The 21392-nt window shown below is 35.1% G+C and overlaps 3 protein-coding genes across 3 annotated transcripts; all 3 read left to right on the forward strand.

Moving 5' to 3' along the window:
* The first annotated feature begins 272 nt into the window (after positions 1-272).
* LOC114521515 (mitochondrial carnitine/acylcarnitine carrier protein-like) lies at positions 273-7163 on the forward strand. The gene is made up of 11 exons (XM_028541984.1): positions 273-534; positions 1575-1667; positions 3444-3574; positions 3944-4034; positions 4180-4300; positions 4468-4540; positions 5248-5288; positions 5947-6015; positions 6365-6414; positions 6509-6583; positions 6994-7163. Exons 1-11 carry the CDS (start codon positions 415-417, stop codon positions 7054-7056), a joined length of 927 nt encoding a protein of 308 aa, XP_028397785.1. The 5' UTR covers positions 273-414; the 3' UTR covers positions 7057-7163.
* Positions 7164-8204: 1041 nt separating this feature from the next.
* Positions 8205-9183, forward strand: LOC114521517. The gene has a single exon (XM_028541986.1). The coding sequence runs from the start codon at positions 8217-8219 to the stop codon at positions 8796-8798; it is 582 nt and encodes a 193-aa protein (XP_028397787.1). The 5' UTR covers positions 8205-8216; the 3' UTR covers positions 8799-9183.
* Positions 9184-14709: 5526 nt separating this feature from the next.
* LOC114521318 (neuropeptide FF receptor 1-like) lies at positions 14710-16457 on the forward strand. The gene is made up of 2 exons (XM_028541722.1): positions 14710-14796; positions 14901-16457. Exon 2 carries the CDS (start codon positions 14983-14985, stop codon positions 16129-16131), a length of 1149 nt encoding a protein of 382 aa, XP_028397523.1. The 5' UTR covers positions 14710-14796; positions 14901-14982; the 3' UTR covers positions 16132-16457.
* The last annotated feature ends 4935 nt before the right edge of the window (positions 16458-21392 follow it).

Consider the following 21392-nt stretch of genomic DNA (forward strand, 5'->3'; position numbering starts at 1 on the left):
ACAGCTCAAAAATCTAAAATCCCGAATGACATGTGCAAGAGAGGTGCGCATGTTTAATGCAGCCTACAAATTGAGTGAGTTGACTTATCACAAAATGTTTCTCGTTGCATCTGGCTAGTAGCCGCCCGCCCTCACTCACTGCAGGGTTGACCATATATGAAAATCTTTTAACCTAAGCTGCTCAAATCTAGACTCCCCCTTCAGGCCCTCCTGGTGTAAATTTGGTAATTATTAAAGTCAGGTGGGAATGTTTTTGTGCATCCGACCGAGTCTGGTAATAAATCTGGTCAGTGGTCATCCTACCAGCAGTGGGGTACCTTCTTTAAAGTGACATTCCAGTAATATTTTGGTCACGGTCGAGTGATTGGTAATTAATAATTGCGCAAGGTCGATACGATCGGTTTGTTGTGTAAAATGGCGGAAGATATGGAGAGCAAAGATCACGTCAGTTCTTCAGCCTTGAAGAACTTTTTAGCTGGCGGTGTTGGTGGAATTGCTTTAGTTTTTGCAGGTCATCCTCTAGATACTATTAAGGTAAGGTAATATTCAAAATTTCTTTTTTGATGTGTTGTGTTTTATTACATATTTAATATAAATACTTTCGACAGACGACAGTAAGTCAGTACCGCAAGAACAGTTTATTTCTCAAATCCACTGCCGTTAATTTACATTTCAATTACGTCTATGAATGTTTCAGGCACTATATAAACTCTATTTGAATAACCATGTCCTTTTTAGGAGTGAAATGTTGCATATTTATTCTCGGGGTATATTGCAGCATCATTCTACAGTGTAACATTGCCTGAGGGAATAAACTGTAAAATATTCTTGTAAAATGATAAAACATTTACAGGCAGTTCCCTTGACAGTGAAAGAAACTTATTTAAATTTTCCTTAAATCAACTTTCCTTAAATAAAACTGTGACTTAAAAAACCATCATGTTTTGCATACCTATGTCATAATAATGGTAAAAACAGGGTGTGGCAATTGTTATCTCCATAGAGTGGAGCAATTGTTATTTGCAGTGATAATGTATTAGTATGCAATTTCAGCTATACCACTGTAGAGTTTGCTAAATTTTGATTGCCTTGGAAAGAGGCTTTGGCAAAAGGTTCTTGCAATTAAATTGTGTATAATCACTGACAAAATAGGCAAACCTATGGGATTAGGTTATAAAAATACAGTTATGAAAATAACATGTTATCACATATTAAAATTAAAATATACCAAATTGAACATTGACATTTACTAGGCTTTGTGCGAGGCTTCTCAAAGAAATTTAATCAAAATTAAACTGGTTAAAAGTGTCAAATTGAACAATTTCTCCACCTTCACACAAGAGTTTTAAAACTACTAAAATACAACAAAATTGATAAAGTTCTCAATAACGGAGTGATGATTATTCTTTAGAATACCTTTAAAAACTAACCTCAAAATGCTGATTCAGGCTCTCTTAGATAGGGCGGTGTTTGTTTAGGATGTTGTTTGATTGTACTATAAGATGTATTTTCTTTCCCTGACATAGCACGAGTGTTATGCAGTTTGTGTAATTTACTTTTCTGTCATTGTCCAGGTTCGTCTACAAACTCAGCCAAAAGTGGCACCTGGTGAATTGCCACAGTTTGCAGGAACCTTAGATTGTGCTAAGAAAACTGTTGTCAAAGAGGTGCTGTTACTAATACTCTACAATAACATGTCCATATGACATATAATAGCTATGTCTTATGGGGGTAATATTTTTTTTTAAATCGATCTTGATATCAGACTTTTTATTATCAGGATTTAATGTCATATCCAGATGTTATCACTTTTCTTCCCTCTTATATGGGAATACCATCTCTTGTGATACTGTAACAAGATAAAAATTAGCATGTCCATTGTCAGCTAAATGCTCTGTGCATCAAGCATTTACTAAAGGTGTAAATGAAGACTGTAATCTTAAATCATGTACATTATTTATCTGAATATGATATATGTACTTAATTAAGCAATTTTTCTAACATTATTTCCTACCCCCAGTGACAATGACGTCATGTTTAAGTCGTTAGTGTCAAAGGGGGAAGAAAATATTGTTTTATATGTCAAGGGATTAATGGACTACAGTCATTGTTGATTGTATTGAGTTGTGGTGACTTGATGGGAATCAGGAGCCAGAGTGGCTCTGGTATACAACTTGGGATGTACTTAACTTTTAAAACTAACAGTGGGAAAATCTCAGATTTGCAATTTTATTTTATCCCATGTTCACAATGCATTAAATGGTTCCCAATATTCTCCATTGCGCATTGTGTGAGTATATTATCGCCTCATCCAGCTTCAGATATTTGAAGTCTGTACTATGATAAATCATCATGATCTTATGGAAAAACTGTGATTTGTAGTCATCGTAGAGTCTGTTAACCTGACAAACAACATATTAATGAACAAGGAGCTGACATACGTAGGAGACGAATTCAGCGAAGACTTGAGAAATTTCTGATGGGTTTCAGAAATCTGTGCTGTTGCTATTCACAGGATTTTATTATTTTCATCCATCTGTCAGTATATTGTCTACCTAGCTAAAACAATCTGTTCGTTCTAACATTATTTTATACCTCCCATGACAATGACATTGCATTTCTCTGATCATTGACATTGTATGAGGGGGAAGAAAGTATTGTTTTGATTGACAAAACTACATGACATCCACACGTGCCATGGTGAAGACGAAGAATAGGATGTCTTGGCCCTTGTACAATAATGAGCTTGCGAAAGAAATGAAAGGAAAAGTTTTGAAACAAGATGATCACGCTGAGATCTAGTTGACTGAAGTACAAGGACATGATGTCATTTTGAATCATCATAAACCTTTAACATACGACTGGTGCAAGTAATGCTTTCCATAGAATCCAAATGCTGATTGATATTGGCTTGCATTGAACACCTCGACCTAGCTTGTGTTCGCACTTTAACTCAACAGTAAAGCTCGGTCTCTTTAGTTTTATGACGCCAGTGGCAGTGCTTTCGAGGTATACTGAAGATGAGATGGTCAAAAGCTTTTTATCAAGTCAATAACTACATATTTTTAATAATACTTCTAATAGTGGAATAATTATATAGGGAATGGCCGAAATTAATCCATAATAGATGCTCACTAGTCACTACTCCCACTGAGTCCCACAAGTGTATGAGCGATTCCTGAATCAATCCAATGGTATCCCTGATAATGGAAATGTTCTAACTGTGCATAGAATACCAGATATAGATGTCTAGTTCTGTAGTTCAGGCAGCATTTGCGGCCACAGTCCTCTTTACTTTACTGTCGTACCTAATATGATATTAGTCATATTACACCAAGTTAGACTGGTCATCAGTTTTAGTGCGTAGCTAATGAAATTTGGGTGATATTGCATCTCGCGTTTAGCGACATTATGAGAAATTATTATTACGAATTTTCCACTAGGGATTTCGAGGGTTGTATAAAGGAATGGCGACGCCAATTTTTCTTGCGACTCCAATGTGTGCGATGTTTTTTCTTGGATCTTCTATTGGTAAACGTCTTCAACAACCTCAAAACCCTAATGGCGAATTAAGGTACCAAATGTTATGCAGTTTTTGATAACGAGAAAAAATATGTTTCTTTATCGAAAACCTAGGGTAGTATATCCACATGACTCTCACTGCCAGACACGTATGACGAAACATTTGGTGTTGAAAAGCGAACTAAAATATAACGATTAACAATCCGTCAAAGGAGGTGCATTTTGGTTTTGAGTGATTAATTCGTGAACACGTCAAAGTTTCCGACATATTTTTGCAGAATTGCATGAAGTCACTGTATATATACTGTCACCGTTCACATGCAGATAACAACGAGAATAATTGGACTTTGTCGAACACAACTTTTTTACAACAGTTGCGGCTAAAGAAAACTATATAGCTTAATTCTCTTTGCTGTTTTAGCAATATCCAACATTTTAAGGCTGGTATGGTGGCTGCTGTTTTTGCAACTACTGTCATGGTGCCTGCTGATAGAATCAAGTGTTTACTACAGGTATAGATACGAGATATCCTGGACATCTCATACTGCATGAATTTCAAAATTTGCCAATGGAGGCAGGGCCTATGCAATGAACCTTTCCCTGCTTATTTTATGACAATTATCGCGTATATATAAATTTATAATTCATGCATTTTAGATTCAACAAACGTCACCAGAGAAAGCAAAATATAAAGGTCCTCTTGATTGTGCATGGAAAATCTTCAAAGAAACTGGGATAAAAGGACTTTATAAAGGAACTGCTGCGACATTATTGAGAGGTATACAGGATATACTCATGTACACATATATGCATTTTCTATAAACCGTTATAAGAACATGTAACGGCACTAATGCTGAGGGAATCTCTACAAAGAGTTGGCCCATGGTAAACACGTGGACATGCATGCATATAGGTAATATTAAGTTTGAGAGTTTTTGCATTTAGATATACCCGGGAATGGCGTATACTTTATGACATATGAAATATTTTTGAAATTAATGACTTCGGAAGGGGAAAGGTAAGTTGACTGGATAGGAAAATATACCAATACCAAACGAGGTCAATAAAAACTAAAAAGTTAAATATGTATTCTCATAGTATGCATTCTCATTAAAATCCGATAATAAATTGGACTCTAATTCTTATGTGAGGTAATTCAATCCAATTATTTTTACTGGGTGATAATAAAACTACTGAATAATGCAGAATATCATGATGATCATTGAGTTGCGTTTATACAATTTTCGTGCGGATAGCACAGATGACCCAAAGCATGATGACGTGTTTATTGGACACCAGTCTTCCTACCACTGAATTAAACGTGTAACGACTATCAAACCATCGACGCTTGGCTCTAATGCTAACCAAAAACAACCCTATATTAAGGTACTCGTGCTCATTATTTTCTTAGCGACTAATCCGGTAACCATAACGACCAACATTGTGTACCATCACCAAACAATAAGAATAAGACCGATGTCTTGTCCATGTCTACTCCTGGCCCTGCTATAGAATATTAGGTAACGCCACTCACTGCATGTAGTGCTTTATTTGTCCTGCAGAGAACGGACATGAAAATTTGTGTCTCAAGTTTTGCTATTTTTGCTTTCATCATTTCATGCCTTTTGATAACGGATTATGGCATAAAAAGAATGTATCATCAAATAAAGAATTCTGTCTCCGCATGAACGCCTTTACAACAAGCTTTTCTTCTTTTTGTATTAGTCGAGCAGACATTGGACCATTGAGAATTTTTGTAGCTGGAGGTAAATAACGTATATGGCTTTATCTGAAAAACTAATACTTCCTACCATCGCTATTATAATTGCTACTCTGGTTTTAAATGATGACAGTAATCATCACCCAAAATTACATTCACGAGCCAACGTTTCAACACTTCTGTCTAGTGTCTTCGTTAGGACTCAGGGATGATCTGATGTTGAAACTTTGATCCTTTTTTCTCTCAACATGACGTCATTTGCAAATGAGATGTAAATTTTTTTGGCAAGTAGCGATCGTCATTCCTATTTATAGGGCACAAAAAAAACACAACAACGCGTGGAATGATTCTGAAGTCATTACCACTGTATATACCACTTTATATCGTTTTGAACAAAGGCGTTGTTAGGAAACCTGGCATATTAATGCGAGTCCTTGACTACATGAGCCCTATATTTGGATACTAGGAATCTAGGATCTATTTTCCAAAAGAATATTTACATATTTCATTGGCAGATGACGTCATGTTGAGACGAGATCGGAGTGTCGAAACGTTGGGTCATGAATGTAATTTTGGGTGATTCTTACACTCATTATTCAAAACCAAGAGAGTAGCAATAATAGCAATGGTTATATACCTGGTGGCCGCGTAGCCTATTATATCCCAGATATTTGTTAATACTGTTTCAAATTACATTCATTTAGGATTTGCTGGGATGATGGGATGGATACCAGGAATTGCACCAGACAGCCTTAAATCCAGACTTCAGACAGGTATAAGGTTATTTTCTCTTACTCTACTATGTTCTGTATCCAGTTTCATAAAATTTCTTTCAAAGTCCATATCTTATAAAACGTCTGTGACATATAACGTATTTACGGACAAAGCATGTTTCTGATTGGACAATGCAGCCAGGTGGCCAATCAGGACTTTGCAGTGTTGACTCGTTTTTGGAACACAGAGCGAAATATAATGATATACACAGAACGAAATATAAAGATATATGCATGATTAACATAAAAATTTAACAAAATGGACTTCATTCAAACAGAATTCTAAAATTGTAATTGAAGAAAACGCCTAAATCAAGTGAGCTGAAAGAAGCATAATTTTTATTTCTAGCTCCCGAAGGAACTTATCCTAAAGGCTTGCGCGATGTTTTTAGATACACGGTAGATATTCTTGTCGTGTTTTATGAATATGTTAAGTTTTGATATTTTCGAGCATTTTCCACATGTTGTATTTTATCTTAATCACATCAATTAGATCAGAGAAGAAGGTCCAAAGGCTTTGTTTAAAGGTTTGACGCCAGTTATGCTACGAGCCTTTCCTGCGAATGCGGTATAGTCTTTTAATTACTTCAATAAAGATTGTTTTATATCAGCTTTTACTACATATTATACTGTGCAATCGCGTATATCCATGACAATTTCTTTTTTCATTTTTACAAAATACAGAACATTTAATAAGTTAGGATGCATAGTAGTTCACGATAAACTTCATGTAGTATAGCAACGTCAATTAGTATCATATCAAATAGACATACAGAATTAGGGTAGAATTTGGTCGTCTTTACGATGGGTATAGCTGCATATACGAACATCCCTGGGTGGGTGAAAAAGATGTTGTCTGTTTATCTATATTAGATAGTGTTTTATATAAATTTTATATAATATTCTTACTGTTATAATTGTTTAAACTTTCATTCTACTTGGGATAAATCTAGAGACATCATCTTTCTGTTCTTACAGGCGTGTTTTCTTGGATTTGAGATGGCGTTGAGGTTCTTTAATTGGATTTCCCCAAGTTGGTAGAGTTTCATATGCGCAAGCCTTAAGGTCTAAACAAACCTTATTGGCGCTCGTCAACACAATAAAGCGAAGGTATTGGTGACCTGTCTGTTTATAGAAAAAATGATATCAATATATATATATATATATATATATATATATATATATATATATATATATATATATATATATATATATTCAATATATAGCTAAAAAATTATACGCCTGTTCCATGTTAGGAGCAGTAGAATTATATGGGTTCTATACAACAAATGACGTTTATATTAATGAGCATTGTCAATTTTATTAAATGAAAATGAGGAAAATAAATTTTTCTTCGTCGTGATCTCTTGAACGTGGGCTGTATGCTTGCGTTGCGGTAGATTACTGAAAGTGTCAACACTTCTTGTACAAACTCATGTTCGTACAAAATGCTAAATGAAAAATAAGGTCTTATTGTTTGTGGGGATTTGGCAGGCATTAACGCTATTCAAATAAAGAAAAGAAGGAAGCCTAGTTAATCCATTTGATTTATGTTGTGTTAAAATCGTATTGGGCAAAGCGATTGATACAGCAGTTATTATAGTAAAAAATACTGTGACATTAGTCGTCTGCTGCAGTATATGTGCATGGTATCTGCAGGCATGATCGTTTGATTTTTTTATTTCTTAAAGTCAGATATTTCTATAGTTGTCCGCATTCCTAAAACACAATCAATATTGCATCAATAACACAAATTATAATAAACATGTTTTTTGCGATCTTAAATTACCTGTGATGTTTTGAAGCCTATATATACATGGTTGAGTAACAGAAAAAAAATTAGGCAGTTCAATTGAATAACATTGACCTTAAACAGTATTTGAAAACCAAGCAACTGAGTCTCAAATGTTTTATTGCAATATATATAGTGTGCGTTCATAATTATTTCATGTTTTATTTTGCACCTGCGCTCTCCATGATCATTGATGCGCTTCGAATAATGTTTACGCGACTTAGTCGGTTATACCAATCATTTGTGTAATAATTTAAGTCTTATAAGATTACTGGATTTTCACTCTTTGTGGCCACGGCAAGCTGCCGTAATCTTGTGTTGTGTAAAGGATTTTGTTCTTGGATGCACCACATGCATGTACGTAGCTATATATATATGATCTGCTGTGAATTATACTAAGTAAGGGTCCATGTACAGTCATTTCAATTACATCGACAGACAACACTCTCATGAGGCAACTGGGAACTCTGAAAAGTCTCATAAAGTGCATTGTGCGAATTGGAAGGAAGAAGTTCACTTACGTAAAGAGTTGGATGCATTGGGGAGACAAGAAAATGGCACAATAAAACGCATATATTTAGATCAGAGAATAGTGGCCAACAAATTTCGTCGCTGTGTTTCTAGGAGTATCGACATTATCAAAACTCACGACGATCTAAAAGCCAATATAAGCTACAACAGAATTTCAAAACGTAATTCACCTGGACTGCAATCATCGATGGCAAATGCTGGTAAAACGTCAGCAAAGTCTCAGCAAGTAATAACACGACCTGTCACAGCAAGTGAACTACGTGTAAGAGCATGGGAACGAAAGATAAAGACAGTCAGTGGTAAGTTGCAACGAGCACAAAGCGCTCCCACGTTAAGGACGAATGTTCATTCCGCCAAACATAAACGTTTTGAACAGTCGAACATTGCGAAAATATCTAACAAAAAGCAGTACATGGCCGTCAAATGTCATGCAGGACGTGGATATGATGAGCAGAGATAAGAATGTAGCTAAACAGCTGTGGTGAACTTCAATGACAAAATGAAAGAAATGTGCTCATGTTCATGCACCACGCCTACGGAACGGGGTGGGCCTCATCCTCTCCTGCATGCAGGTTAGGTAATATTGGTGATAACGTCATGCGGGCAATTTTGTTAAAATATTATTAGTGATAGTATCATAGTCGGACATTTTTGCGATAATCGTTAATTCATGCAGTCATCCATTAGAAAGACAAGAATAAATTAAACCAACGTCGTCCGGCTTCTCTAAATCCTCATGCATTGGTTATTGCATGGTTATAATTACATCTGTCACACAGATAGCATTTCTGATTTTTCTCATGTTCAGTTGAAGTTGTTTTCATTATATGGGGAGTTCCCTGTATACGGTGTGTCTTCTTTGCGAAAACAATGTTTTTGTTATGTTCAATTTGGCGAGGGCTGGCTTTATCAGTTCTCCGTATCCTTTTTTTGTCAACAAAGACAATTCGTTGCCAAGCGAAAAATAACATTTTAAGTTAACGTATGATATCCACCAACTCACACAAAAATTTGGCCAATTTTTGAACGACATACATTCCGCCACGATGAAGCTTTCAGCATATCTACCAACCTTGCTACCGTACTCGACAAAGGCGACGAGTTACTGAGTCAATTTTAAACTCAACAGGGTGGGGTTGTCTGGGTTGAGTCCCCCGCTAAATCCCTCTCCAGGATTGACGCTCGTAGCTCCATTAAGAAAACCACAGCACATTAATTAAGGGTGGTGTGCTGCCACATGCATGCCATCAACAAACAACAAAATCGCTCTCAGAAATGCCCCTTCACGAGAAAGGGGGAAGCAATGTATTAATTTAAAAGTTATTTGACCTCAGGCGTAGGTTTAACTTTTCTGTGTTTTCTCACACTGGAATTGCACGCATCTCAAAATTGTGAGACAAAATCAAACAATGGCGAAAGTCTATACTGTTTATCGACCCGTTTTATACTGATAACGAATAACATTTCCCGGAAAAAATCTTTTATTTTTGAAATTGCGCTCAAAAACATTCGTATGAAGAAGACTATTAAGTATTGTCGTGACCCAAAACGAAATAAACATAAATCATAATTGATAGTGAGGCGTGTAATCAGTGATGAAACTTCATTATAATACATCTGTCTGCACTTGAACTAAAATAATACTTATTTATTTGCATATTTGCTCTGACATGAGGGTGACTTTTTGAAGATAAAGTTTCAGATTTCATAAAGATTTATATTTCATAAAGTTTTATTCCGAAATAGCGCAATTATATTTTAGACAATTATATTTTGGACCGGTTTATATGTGCCGACAAAGGTACTGCTGAGGGAAATGTGAAGTGTTTTTAAAATCCGTGATTATCTGTTATGACAAGTATTTAAATATTGATGTTTTCCGCATTGTAAATATACAAGGAGATCGTTTCAAGACAACCGTCCTGTCTTGCTTGTTATTTTATATAATGATCTTGTGTAAATCTACAAATTAAGTGTCATTGTTTAATAATCTTCGTGAAGCTGATTCATGGAGTAGCGGCAGGTGCATCTCCATATCGGCATATGTCATTTCACCCAAACTGCTGTTTTTAATCAAGATACGTTTCTTTGAATATAATTGAAGCATTTCAAACAAGGTGTAATGTGGAGTAAAGGTAAGTAACTCGCTTGTATAACTGAATGTTTGCCTTGCTCTTGGCTTGGCTTTTATAAAAAATGTATCACTCGTAAATTATATATATGTTATAATAGTTTATCGAGAAACTCTTGCATAAACCGGCGTCCCCTCCTTCCATCTTTTTACTGATCCTGCGGTCGTATCGCTGATCTAGTTATATATCTTTTGTTAACTAATGAGTAATGGTTTCTTGAGCTTAGTGTTCTTGTGAATGTATCACTTGCCGTCGATCTTTATATAGCCGGTGATAGTCACCGGTATGGTAGGTTGCATATACCGGAATAAAAACAGAAAAACATGTGTACATTTGCTAGTTTAATTGCTGCTGCATTCTGAGGTTTCAAAACTCGAGAGCAAAGCAATCAGAGATTTTTAAACTGCTTTAGCCGTTAAATGGTCAACGCATACGTCCTAATTCACAGCGTGTGGCAGCTCAGCGTTTAAGGTATATTTATATTCACGCGTGGACTGCATGAGCGATGCACCGTGCACGAACTTCGCTTTTGAACAAATGTACGCGTAAATCTTGGCTTAAAAATATATTATACAAGAAAAAGTAAATGAAATGTAAACTTGTTTTAAAAAAGTGCCCAATGCTATAATGGTAACTTACGGGGCATTAGAGGAGCGAGTTAATTCTGTTTAGTTTTGTACAGAACAGTAAACTTTACAAGGGCTATATATATTCTAAGGCTAAGGATTTTTCATTGACGATAATTAAGAGTCCCTAACGCATGGGAGATATACTCTAGTGCATGAGTATATATATATACATATATATGCTTAAATTAGAAGGCACAAGTAGGCATGCACAAGTTGTATAATCCTTTAAAATATGTCAATTGCGGGTATTTTAATCCCATGATCTGAGTTGATTGGATTTTTTTGTGTTCATTTTTTAAATGCTGTTCCCTTCAGACAGTTTTGGCGGCCGGGGTGCATTTCAATCTGTGATTAGGTATATATCCCTACTTTAGCTGGTTTGACGCAAATATTACGAAATTGTACATTTGTGAATTGTGATGACCCCACCCGAACGTATGAGCCTTTCCCATGAAGACGACCATCGTACATTTTTCAAGCTTGAGAGCAAAAGACAAGTAATATAGCGTCTATTTATGATGTAAGGGTGAATTTACTCTGGAAATTGTTATTTTATTTGGAAAATTTTTTTACTTATATTTATATTTAATATATTATATTTGTGTAACCGTGCCTTCAAAATGGTGGATATATTCTTTATCGTGGTTAGGCCTTTTGAGCGTATTCTTCATGTTTCTCCCGAGTTTCGTGCAGGCAAAACTCGGTCTAATCCAAGTCGAATCAAATTACATGCGCGAGTACGTCAGAAAACACTCAACTATTCGTGGCTTGAGCAGCAGCTGAACAATGCATGCGTAAATGCCAAATTCTTTCCTAAACCACTTTTCTAATGTAAAGGACTTTGGACTACACATAATTGAAATCATTGTCCGTTTTCTGTAAATAAAATAAGGGAAAACGGATTCTAAAATCCGGGGTTATGTTTACTCTCTCAGAGAATGAGTAATCATGCAAGGACATACCATATACCCTAACGAGAAAGCACGTATATATATATATATATATATATATATATATATATATATATATATATATATATATATATATATATATATATATATATATATATATGCGACACCTTAATATACCAGCTCGTGTCAATATTTCAAAGATGCATGATTAATGAAGATTGATTACCATTCCTAGCCACAACATTGCATTTCGACAATCTCCACCTGCATTCTTTTGCCTGACTGAAATATGACCTTCTATTGAGATTGAGAAGATCGATCGTGAAACTATAAGAAATGGACTTGGACATACGTCTCTAGTCCCCATTCTTGTCCCTGAACCTTTTTTCTCGCTCCGTATCTCATGTTCCTTGTTTACATATGAACGCATGCAATCAAATATAATTAATCCTATAATTAATTATTCAGTGGGCACGTAATTTTTAATATTCCTATTTGTCCTAATATACTTTGCCTTTTAATTCGGTATTTCAGAGTTCCGAATTATAGGATTATAGAACATTTCTTTCAGGATGCATGAAATCCACAATTCAAGAATCCTTCAGATAAGACAATCCTCCAGATCTCTTCAGTAATTAACAACGTTCCATTTGACTGTTATCAACTTAGCTCGGATCCAAATCTCTGTAAATAGAATGTATTTTACATTTTCATGCACGCACTGTTGTTTAGAAGCTTGATCGAGTTTCGGTATGGTTTTTCCGAAACAGCAAAACATCTTTTTTCATGAAATAAGCCAACACGCGGAAACGATCTCGTGAAATTAAACCTTATTTACTGGCACATTTATCACCAATGAAAAATTTTTTTCTATACATAGCATGCATGCATGTGCAATAAAAGTTGTATTGTATCGTGCATATATATGGCCGCGGTGAGACTATTATCATGGGTATGGGGATATATTATTATCATGTTTATGGACGTTTTTATGCATGTTTCCTCGTGAGTCATATATAATATTACTTGTTAGCCCAAGGCTAGCCAGGGCTTTAATATATATATATTTATTCAGTTATATTTTCAGTTATAATAAGTGTGGAAGACTGAACCAGGCACGTAATCGCACTTAGTCGAATTTTTTGTTATTTTCACAACAGTTTATCCATATTTTCCTGCCCACTCAGTCATTTGACTCATTTCCTCGCATGCAACTGATCAAAAGATATTGCTTTCCCGTTGCGTCTCAGTATAACGCGCATGGTCTCATTATAGCTGCTTTCAGTGATATATTGTTAAATTCTTCCGTCGACTATAGTTTGCTGGAATATATTTTATAGATTACACTTTATTATATTTCAAAGAATAACTAAAGTAGTTCCTTACCTAAATTGTCAGGCCAATATCTCCTAAGTTTACTTTTAAAACTAATAAAATATTATTCATGCATGGTAGCGCTACTGAGAAATGTAAAAAACCCCTCGGTTTTCATGCTTTTTATGCCGACCTTTTTATGCACCAGGACTAACAAGTTATCATTGACGTGCAGTACTAGACAGTTCGTAGGAATTTGGGCAAGTGAAGCGTCCGTGTCAATGGAACGAATTGGCAACGGCTTGTCCGATAATATTCCTTAAAAAATGATAAAGTATAATCCTAAATCAAGCGTTGCAAAATGGTTTAGATGGGTATTCAATGATGAATATGAATTATATAAGATTATTCGTTAATACAAGTGAGCGTTTGGCCAGAAATAGTTGAATTTTAAAGAAAAATCATTTTAATCTCCAATTGTGATCAACAATGTTGCGTCATCACACGTGTTATGTACACACAGCAGTTATTCATAATGAATTTTTAAATTTGATTTTCTTCCGAAAAGAGGTATTATTAATTTAAAACAACGGGAAATGTAAAAACTGATCTGTGCATGCATAATAACAAGCAATTGGATGAGATTTAGGAACATGCATGAAAACAGAATTTTTTATCAGATTATCATCAACGGTTTTGAGGTTTTTTATATATATAGTAATTTTAGATTGCTGTCTGACTGCTATATACCACTCTGCATGCATGGGGATTAAACATAGCTCACGGTGATCTGTTCAAATCCCCATGCAAGCTGATTGATTTCCCACATGCCTTACGTTATCCGGGTATGTTGCCCGCGTGTTTACAAAAAGGCTAAGACTGGAACTTTCGACTATCCTATATATGCATGTATGCTAATGATTTCGAAACAATCAATTACAGGATGTTTATCTTCCATTCGTCAGTTACTCCAATTAATGAGGACGAAGCAAACATTTAAATGGCGGGAGCTATTAGAGAAAAACGTGGGTGTGAATAGAAGTTTAATTTATGAAGACATTATCTTATTTTAGGCGTCATGCAGAGTATTCCTCTTAGTTTTGGGGAGAGCATTATTATATATTTCATTTAGCTTACAAACCGCTTGAACTCGGATTACTGGAGAAATTGTCGTGATCGAAAACTCTGGGTTCTTATGTTGAACAAATTAGAAACGATTGAAGTGGAATTATTTTTTCTGGTAGTCGGTGTTACCTTAATTAGCTTCTAATTTAATTCAAAATATAATGGATTTCTGTGCATATGCAAACGCTAGCTGACTCTTATCAAATGTGATGCCATATAAAGGCCATTAACGGACAGAAGATTATAAAAGCTGTACTATATGACACGGTAGATTTGTTTCGGTAAACGTGATCAATATAATATTACAGAAAGACCTTTGTGTTAACGAAAGTGAATCAAAAGAAATGGTAATACATCCGGTTTGTTGTAAACAAGAAGTTGTTTACTATTTTTTACGAACAGAACTACTTCAGTTTAAATTAATAATCTATTTGCTTCCTCTCTTGTTTAGTTGTCCAAGGTTCAGCTGAATGAGGGATGATCGATCACCGAAGAACTTGTAAAATCTAGTGTACTTCATCCTCCCACATATAATGACACCTTCATGGACACCTTCATTGACACCTTCAGCTGCGATCGCATTTAACACTACTGAGGCAGCACCAATGCAATATCGACCATGGCTTAAAATACTACTCTGGACATTTTATAGCCTCATATTTCTTCTTGGAGTTGGTGGAAACTCTGCTGTTTGTTTCATCTTAAATCGAAGAAAATCTCTACGAACAGTAACCAATCTATTTATTCTCAACCTCGCAATTTCCGACCTAATATTCTCCTGCACAATCCCGCTCGAGTTTCCAATTATTGTGAACAATTATAAATGGCCATATGCTCCGTTCTTTTGCAATATTTACGCTCCAGTTCAAACCATAGCTTTAACCGTCTCTATTTTTACACTAGCGGTTGTAAGTGTTGTGCGACATCGGGCAATCATTCATCCGCTCAAGAGTCAGATAACTCGGACCCAGGCTCGATATATTCTCCTCGGAATATGGTTGTTTTCTGCCATACTTATGATACCTCATTCAATCACACTCAGAAGTGATGGTACAGAGTGCTATGAAAAATGGCCGGATCCGAAGTACAGAAAGATGTATACAACATCACTTTGTGTATTATTTTATGTCATCCCTTTGTCCATAATTTCGTTTGCATACGTGAAGATTGTTAAGGAATTAATCAGAAAACAAAATTGCCGCTTCACTAGTGATAACTCTGCGTTGAATAAAGCCTGGAATACAGAAGCAACGAAAGTCATTCGTATGTTTTTCAAGGCTACTATAGTTTTTGCAGTTTGTAATTTACCAAGTCAGATAATGTGGCTGTGGTTGGATTATGGAAAGGCCGATGAAACATTCAAGTATTTTTGGGATCTACTGGCGGCAATGAACATATTAATATTTGCCAATAGTGCAGCCAATCCTTTTATTTACTATATATTTCATGATAAGTTTCGAAATGAAGCCATAAAATACTTGTCTCAGTATAAATGGTTCGTTCAACTAAGAAAATCGTGTTACAGCACTTGCCGAGATAGTAACGATCGTTCATTGGTTCTTGATAAGAAAGAAGTGGCTGCAGGTAATGGAATTGGAAATGAGATGGAGAATTCTGGACATGGAATGCCATCTAAAGCATCGTCGAACTTGTTAGATAAAACATACGAGAGTTGCGTTTAAATATTTATGTAGCCTAAGCGTACTATATAAGCACGTGCATTGAATATAGAATATAGTGCATGCATGTAAGATATCATAGTCTACATTTGACGCATACCTTGCAACTGAAACAAGGCGACGATACGGAGACATGATTTGGTTTGTTTACGTTTAAGCATGTTCGATTTGCTGACAACTGTTAATCGTTTCGGTGGGAATTCTACCCTCCAATATGAAATATTCACCCGTAAGATATATTCGGAATAAGAGTCACCACTGAGCTCTGTATTATATACAATTGTGAAGTGAGTGAAATTACCATGGGCATGGACCATGAAGTGAGCTGTATATGAAAGATAAGTTAGAATATTCCGCGAACTATACTGTGAAGAAAAAATAACATAAAAATGTTTGCTGAATCGCATATTTTTACTCTGCTCGACGCCAAACAAAGGAAATAATTCAAACATAAATCAGTCACGGCTACCTTTTGAATTTTGTTGAACGTCGCCGAAAAAGAATGCTTAATAAGCATCCGGAGTCCGGAGACGAAAGACAATGAATTTCAATAGTTTCTCTCAACCAATCTGCGGGTAAAAAAATGCCATTTTGTCAAGATTTTTGGACAAACTTTTGATTCATCTATATTGAAATTTGAAGATTTCGCTTGTTGTGCAAGTCAGTTTGGCACAATTGCGTTCTGAAGTTTGATTACTTACTTGTTGAAATTGGATTATTTCTATACACCCTGTACGATGTGTCCTGACTGTCCTCCAAAAACTATTGAATTGATCTATTGTTAGAATTCTATCATCCCCACACTGGGTTAAACGTTTATATATAGTCAGACATGAGTATCCATATTTTTAATTCATAAAATTGAACACCATTTCACACAAATGGAAACACGCTTGTGAATAAACCGCTTATCTAAATTCAAGCATAGAGTCTAGTTGATAAGCAGCATCAGCTCGATTAATTTGAACCACTTTACGACCCTCTATTCGGTTGCTCAGCTGGATTCCATTTTTAACGTATGAAAAATCCTTAAGCATTGAAAAGAATCCATTTGATTAGTATAAATTAGTATCACACAACCAAATCTGTAGATATATAACATAATTGAAAACGTTTACATTTAAAAACGTTGGTCGAGAAATGCCCAATATAACTTACGGAAATGAGGCCAATCACAAATGACACATAATTCTAGGCCCGTGCGTGTGTTCACACTAATAAATCTAAATTAAAAATCACGATTCATGGCCATGGATAAGAAAATTAAAAACATCGCAGAATAAAATTTCTACATAAGTCAACAAATATTTCCATAGTTTTAATATATACATAAACTATTGCGATTGCTTTGTAGGTCATTCATAAGCTGTAGCGTTTCATTTTCTTCCGCGGTCGCTAAATGTCTATTTGCCGAGCCCGAGGGTAACATATCTCGGTATGAGTGTATAGATTATATATTTAAGGGCAATTCATATAGGTTGATCTGATCATCTTAGAGCATTTCCTAGTTACATGTTTGCTGTTCTCATATATATTTATCTTCGGACAGTCTCGATAGATTGATATCTGAATTCTAGAACATGCGCCGATGCGGTACATTTCGGGATGGTTATTTAAAAATTACGTATTTACGTATAAAACAAGCTAAATTTTGTAGGTTATCGTGACCTGCAAGAATATATTGTTGCTTAGCAACCGCGACCGGACGACAGTGTGTTGTTTGCAAAAACTTGTCATATGAAGGTTTTTAAAGATTCTAATTTTGATCACCTAACGTTCGTATAGTTCCTCACGCTTCCTTGTTGTAACATGAGAGGCACTTTTTGTCCTCTGAATGTTTTTAGCCATTAAACTTATTCTTCTTTCCCAAGCTCTTCCTTGCATCTCGCTAGCAGTAACTGGTCGAATTTTCATACGCTCCCTTTTGTATACCTTTCCACTTAGTCCAGATATCGGTCGTTCTGTTATTGAAGCTAGTCTGGGCAAGTTTGATGTTGTCGTGGAAGAATCGTTCTTCTTTTGGTCATAATTTTGGCTTCTTTGATATTTTGACTCTTTTATTTCTTCTTTCACCTTCTCAATGGCCTTTATATGCTCAATACTTTGCAAAATACGATATAGAAATTTATTAGTAATCATTCTTTGATCATACCGGACTCTTTTTATCGCTTCACTCTCTTGTCGTTTGAGTAACTCTAGTTCCTTCTTCAAATGAATTTGCTCTTTCCAATTGGCAGAGTGAACAACTTGAGACTTTTCTGAGCTGCCAACATTTGACTTTTGTCGATCAACGTAACAGAACGAAATCATACTTGTATAAAAAATTCATACATGAAAGAGTGTAATTGCTCGATGTACTGCCTGCACATAACTCTGCTGTGATACATATACGATGACAAAGGGTTGTATTAACGACGGCAAGAAGACCATAGCACGTAGTCTTACGTAATAGTGGGTTGTCATTTTTTCATCTCGCTCTCTCTCATTAGCATGTCGCCTTATTAATTACGGTAAGTCTCACTCAAGGTTCATACATACAAGAGGGAAAGTTTCGTCTGAGAACAGCTGATCGTGTAGGGAAACGTTTTTACAACAGAAGACTGTCATTTTCCTGAAATATAGATTTCTATTTGACTATAACTATATTCATATATCCCACCACATCCAGTATCAAACTTGGTATTGGTTTTTATAGTTTTGCTAAAATGTTTACTTAAATATCCTTATAAGTTTAAAGTAAAGCGCATTACCGCCCACAGAGTTTATTAATGAAAATAGACTAATCCGCAGGATTAGGAGTTATGCAATCTCAATTTTTAAAAGTAATGTAATAATTTACTGGCAACCGCCTCGAAAAACATAGGTCAGTGGCTAAACCCCTGCGCACTCACTCAGTTTTGCAAAAAAGGTTATCGTTGATTTTTTTAGCACGTATAGAACTTCACTGCTTTACATCCAGTAAGTAAAAAACCCATCAAACTAACTAACCATGCTCGTTGGCTGCTCAGCTATTTTACAAGCCTTTCTGTCCTGTCAGTTTCTCAGCTGCATTTTACTTTTAAAAAAGTGAAAAGCTCTTATGAAAAACGGTCTATCAGTTGAGCAGTAATGATTAAACCATTATACAAACAGCTTTTTCTATTGCACAGCAATGAAAACATATGGCAACCTTTGTAAATTTTAACTTTTAAATAAAATTTTAAGTGAAATTTTGAAAAATTTTTAACAATAATTCATCCAACATTTTCCCAACCTTTTCCCAACCTTTTCCTAACATTTTCCCAGCATTTTTCCCAACATTTTCCCAACATTTTTCCAACATTTTCCCACATTTTTTCCAACATTTTCCCAATATTTTCTCAACCTTTTCCCAACCTTTTCCCAACCTTTTCCCAACCTTATCCCAACTTTCTTCCAACTTTTTCCCAACCTTTTTCCAACTATCTCCCAACTTTCTCCCAACCTTTTTACAACCTTTTTACAACTTTTTACAACTTTTCCCAAATTTTTCCCAACTTTCTCCAAACTTTTTCCAAACTTTTACCAAACTTTTTCCTAATTTTTTAAAAGACTTCTCGGCCTTTGCGAAAGACTGTAAATTGAAAAAAAGTTGAAATAAAAAAGGCTGAAAACAAATTCTCGCGTTCAAAAGTACTTGAAAATTGAAAGAAAAGCACAATTAAAAAAAGTTTTAAAAACGTGTGTCTTCTAAAAAGACTGAAAATTTAAAAAGTCAAAAAAAAATTTAAAAATTTCCCGCTTTTAAAAAGCTCATGTTTACTTACCTTAATTTTTTTTCACGAAAATTTGACAGGGTGATTTTCTCGAGAGTGAAAAAATTTAATTTTTTCACTTTTTTGAAATTCTCTTAGATTTTTTTTTTGATGCGGAAGTATTTTGTCTTGGGCTACTTTTGTGTCTGTCTTGGGCTACCTGTGTCTGGCTTGACACAGGTAGCCCAAGACAAAATACTTTCGCGTCGAAAAAAAAATCTAAGAGAATTTCAAAAAAGTGAAAAAAATTAAATTTTTTCAGTCTCGAGAAAATCACCCTGTCAAATTTTCGTGAAAAAAAATTAAGGTAAGTAAACATGAGTTTTTTAAAAGCGGGAAATTTTTCAATTTTTTTCTGACTTTTTAAATTTTCAGTCTTTTTAGAAGACACACGTTTTTAAAACTTTTTTTAATTGTGCTTTTCTTTCAATTTTCAAGTACTTTTGAACGCGAGAATTTGTTTTCAGCTTTTTTTATTTCAACTTTTTTTAAATTTACAGTCTTTCGCAAAGACCGAGAAGTCTTTTAACCGTTTTAAAGCTTCCAAATCACACCGAAATTTTTCAGGCTAATTTTTTGCATTGCCTGGTGTTGAAACGTTTGTCCTCGGAGTGAGAAACGGATGTCTTAACCACTAGACCACCGCATCATTTGTCGAAAGCTATTGTTCTTTATTTGACCTAATTCTTTTCGATGAATTTCAGTTAAATTAAATAGTAATTTCGGTGGGAAAAATCGAACCTTTCCCATGCAGGACTCGAACCTACGCTTACAACCAGGTAGGCCGTAGCCTTAACCACTCGGCCATCGGATTATATGTTAATAAAAGCCTTAATAAATACGTAATTGCGGTAGCCCAGTGGTTAAGGTCACGGCCCCCAGGCTGTAAGTGTAGGTACGAATCCTGCATGGGAACGGTTCGATTTTTTCCACCGAAATTACTATTTAATTTAAAATTCATCGAAAAGAATTAGGTCAAATAAAGAACAATAGCTTTCGACAAATGATGCGGTGGTCTAGTGGTTAAGACATCCGTTTCTCACTCCGAGGACAAACGTTTCAACTCCTGGCAATGCAAAAAAATTAGCCTGAATAATTTCGGTGTGATTTGGAAGCTTTAAAATCGTTTAAAACTTCTCGAACTTTGGGAAAGACTGTAAATTTAAAAAAAGTTGAAATAAAAAAGGCTGAAAACAAATTCTCGCGTTCAAAAGTACTTGAAAATTGAAAGTAAAGCACAATTAAAAAAGTTTTAAAAACGTGTGTCTTCTAAAAAGACTGAAAATTTAAAAAGTCAGAAAAAAAATTAAAAAATTTCCCGCTTTTAAAAAACTCATGTTTACTTACCTTAATTTTTTTTCACGAAAATTTGACAGGGTGATTTTCTCGAGACTGAAAAAATTTAATTTTTTTCACTTTTTTGAAATTCTCTTAGATTTTTTTTTCGACGCGAAAGTATTTTGTCTTGGGCTACCTGTGTCAAGCCAGACA

This window comes from Dendronephthya gigantea, unplaced genomic scaffold (genome assembly GCF_004324835.1).
Source record: "Dendronephthya gigantea isolate DGI-Jeju-01 unplaced genomic scaffold, DenGig_1.0 000020F, whole genome shotgun sequence".
NCBI lineage: Eukaryota > Metazoa > Cnidaria > Anthozoa > Malacalcyonacea > Nephtheidae > Dendronephthya > Dendronephthya gigantea.

Bases quoted from the DNA above. Each gene is read 5' to 3' on its own strand.
- LOC114521515 (XM_028541984.1), top strand. From the start codon at position 415: ATGGCGGAAGATATGGAGAGCAAAGATCACGTCAGTTCTTCAGCCTTG. The intron at 1,668-3,443 runs GTGCTGTTACTA...ATTTTCCACTAG, and splicing joins AGAAAACTGTTGTCAAAGAG to GGATTTCGAGGGTTGTATAA. The intron at 6,016-6,364 runs GTATAAGGTTAT...TTTTATTTCTAG, and splicing joins TAAATCCAGACTTCAGACAG to CTCCCGAAGGAACTTATCCT.
- LOC114521318 (XM_028541722.1), top strand. From the start codon at position 14,983: ATGACACCTTCATGGACACCTTCATTGACACCTTCAGCTGCGATCGCA.
- LOC114521517 (XM_028541986.1), top strand. From the start codon at position 8,217: ATGTACAGTCATTTCAATTACATCGACAGACAACACTCTCATGAGGCA.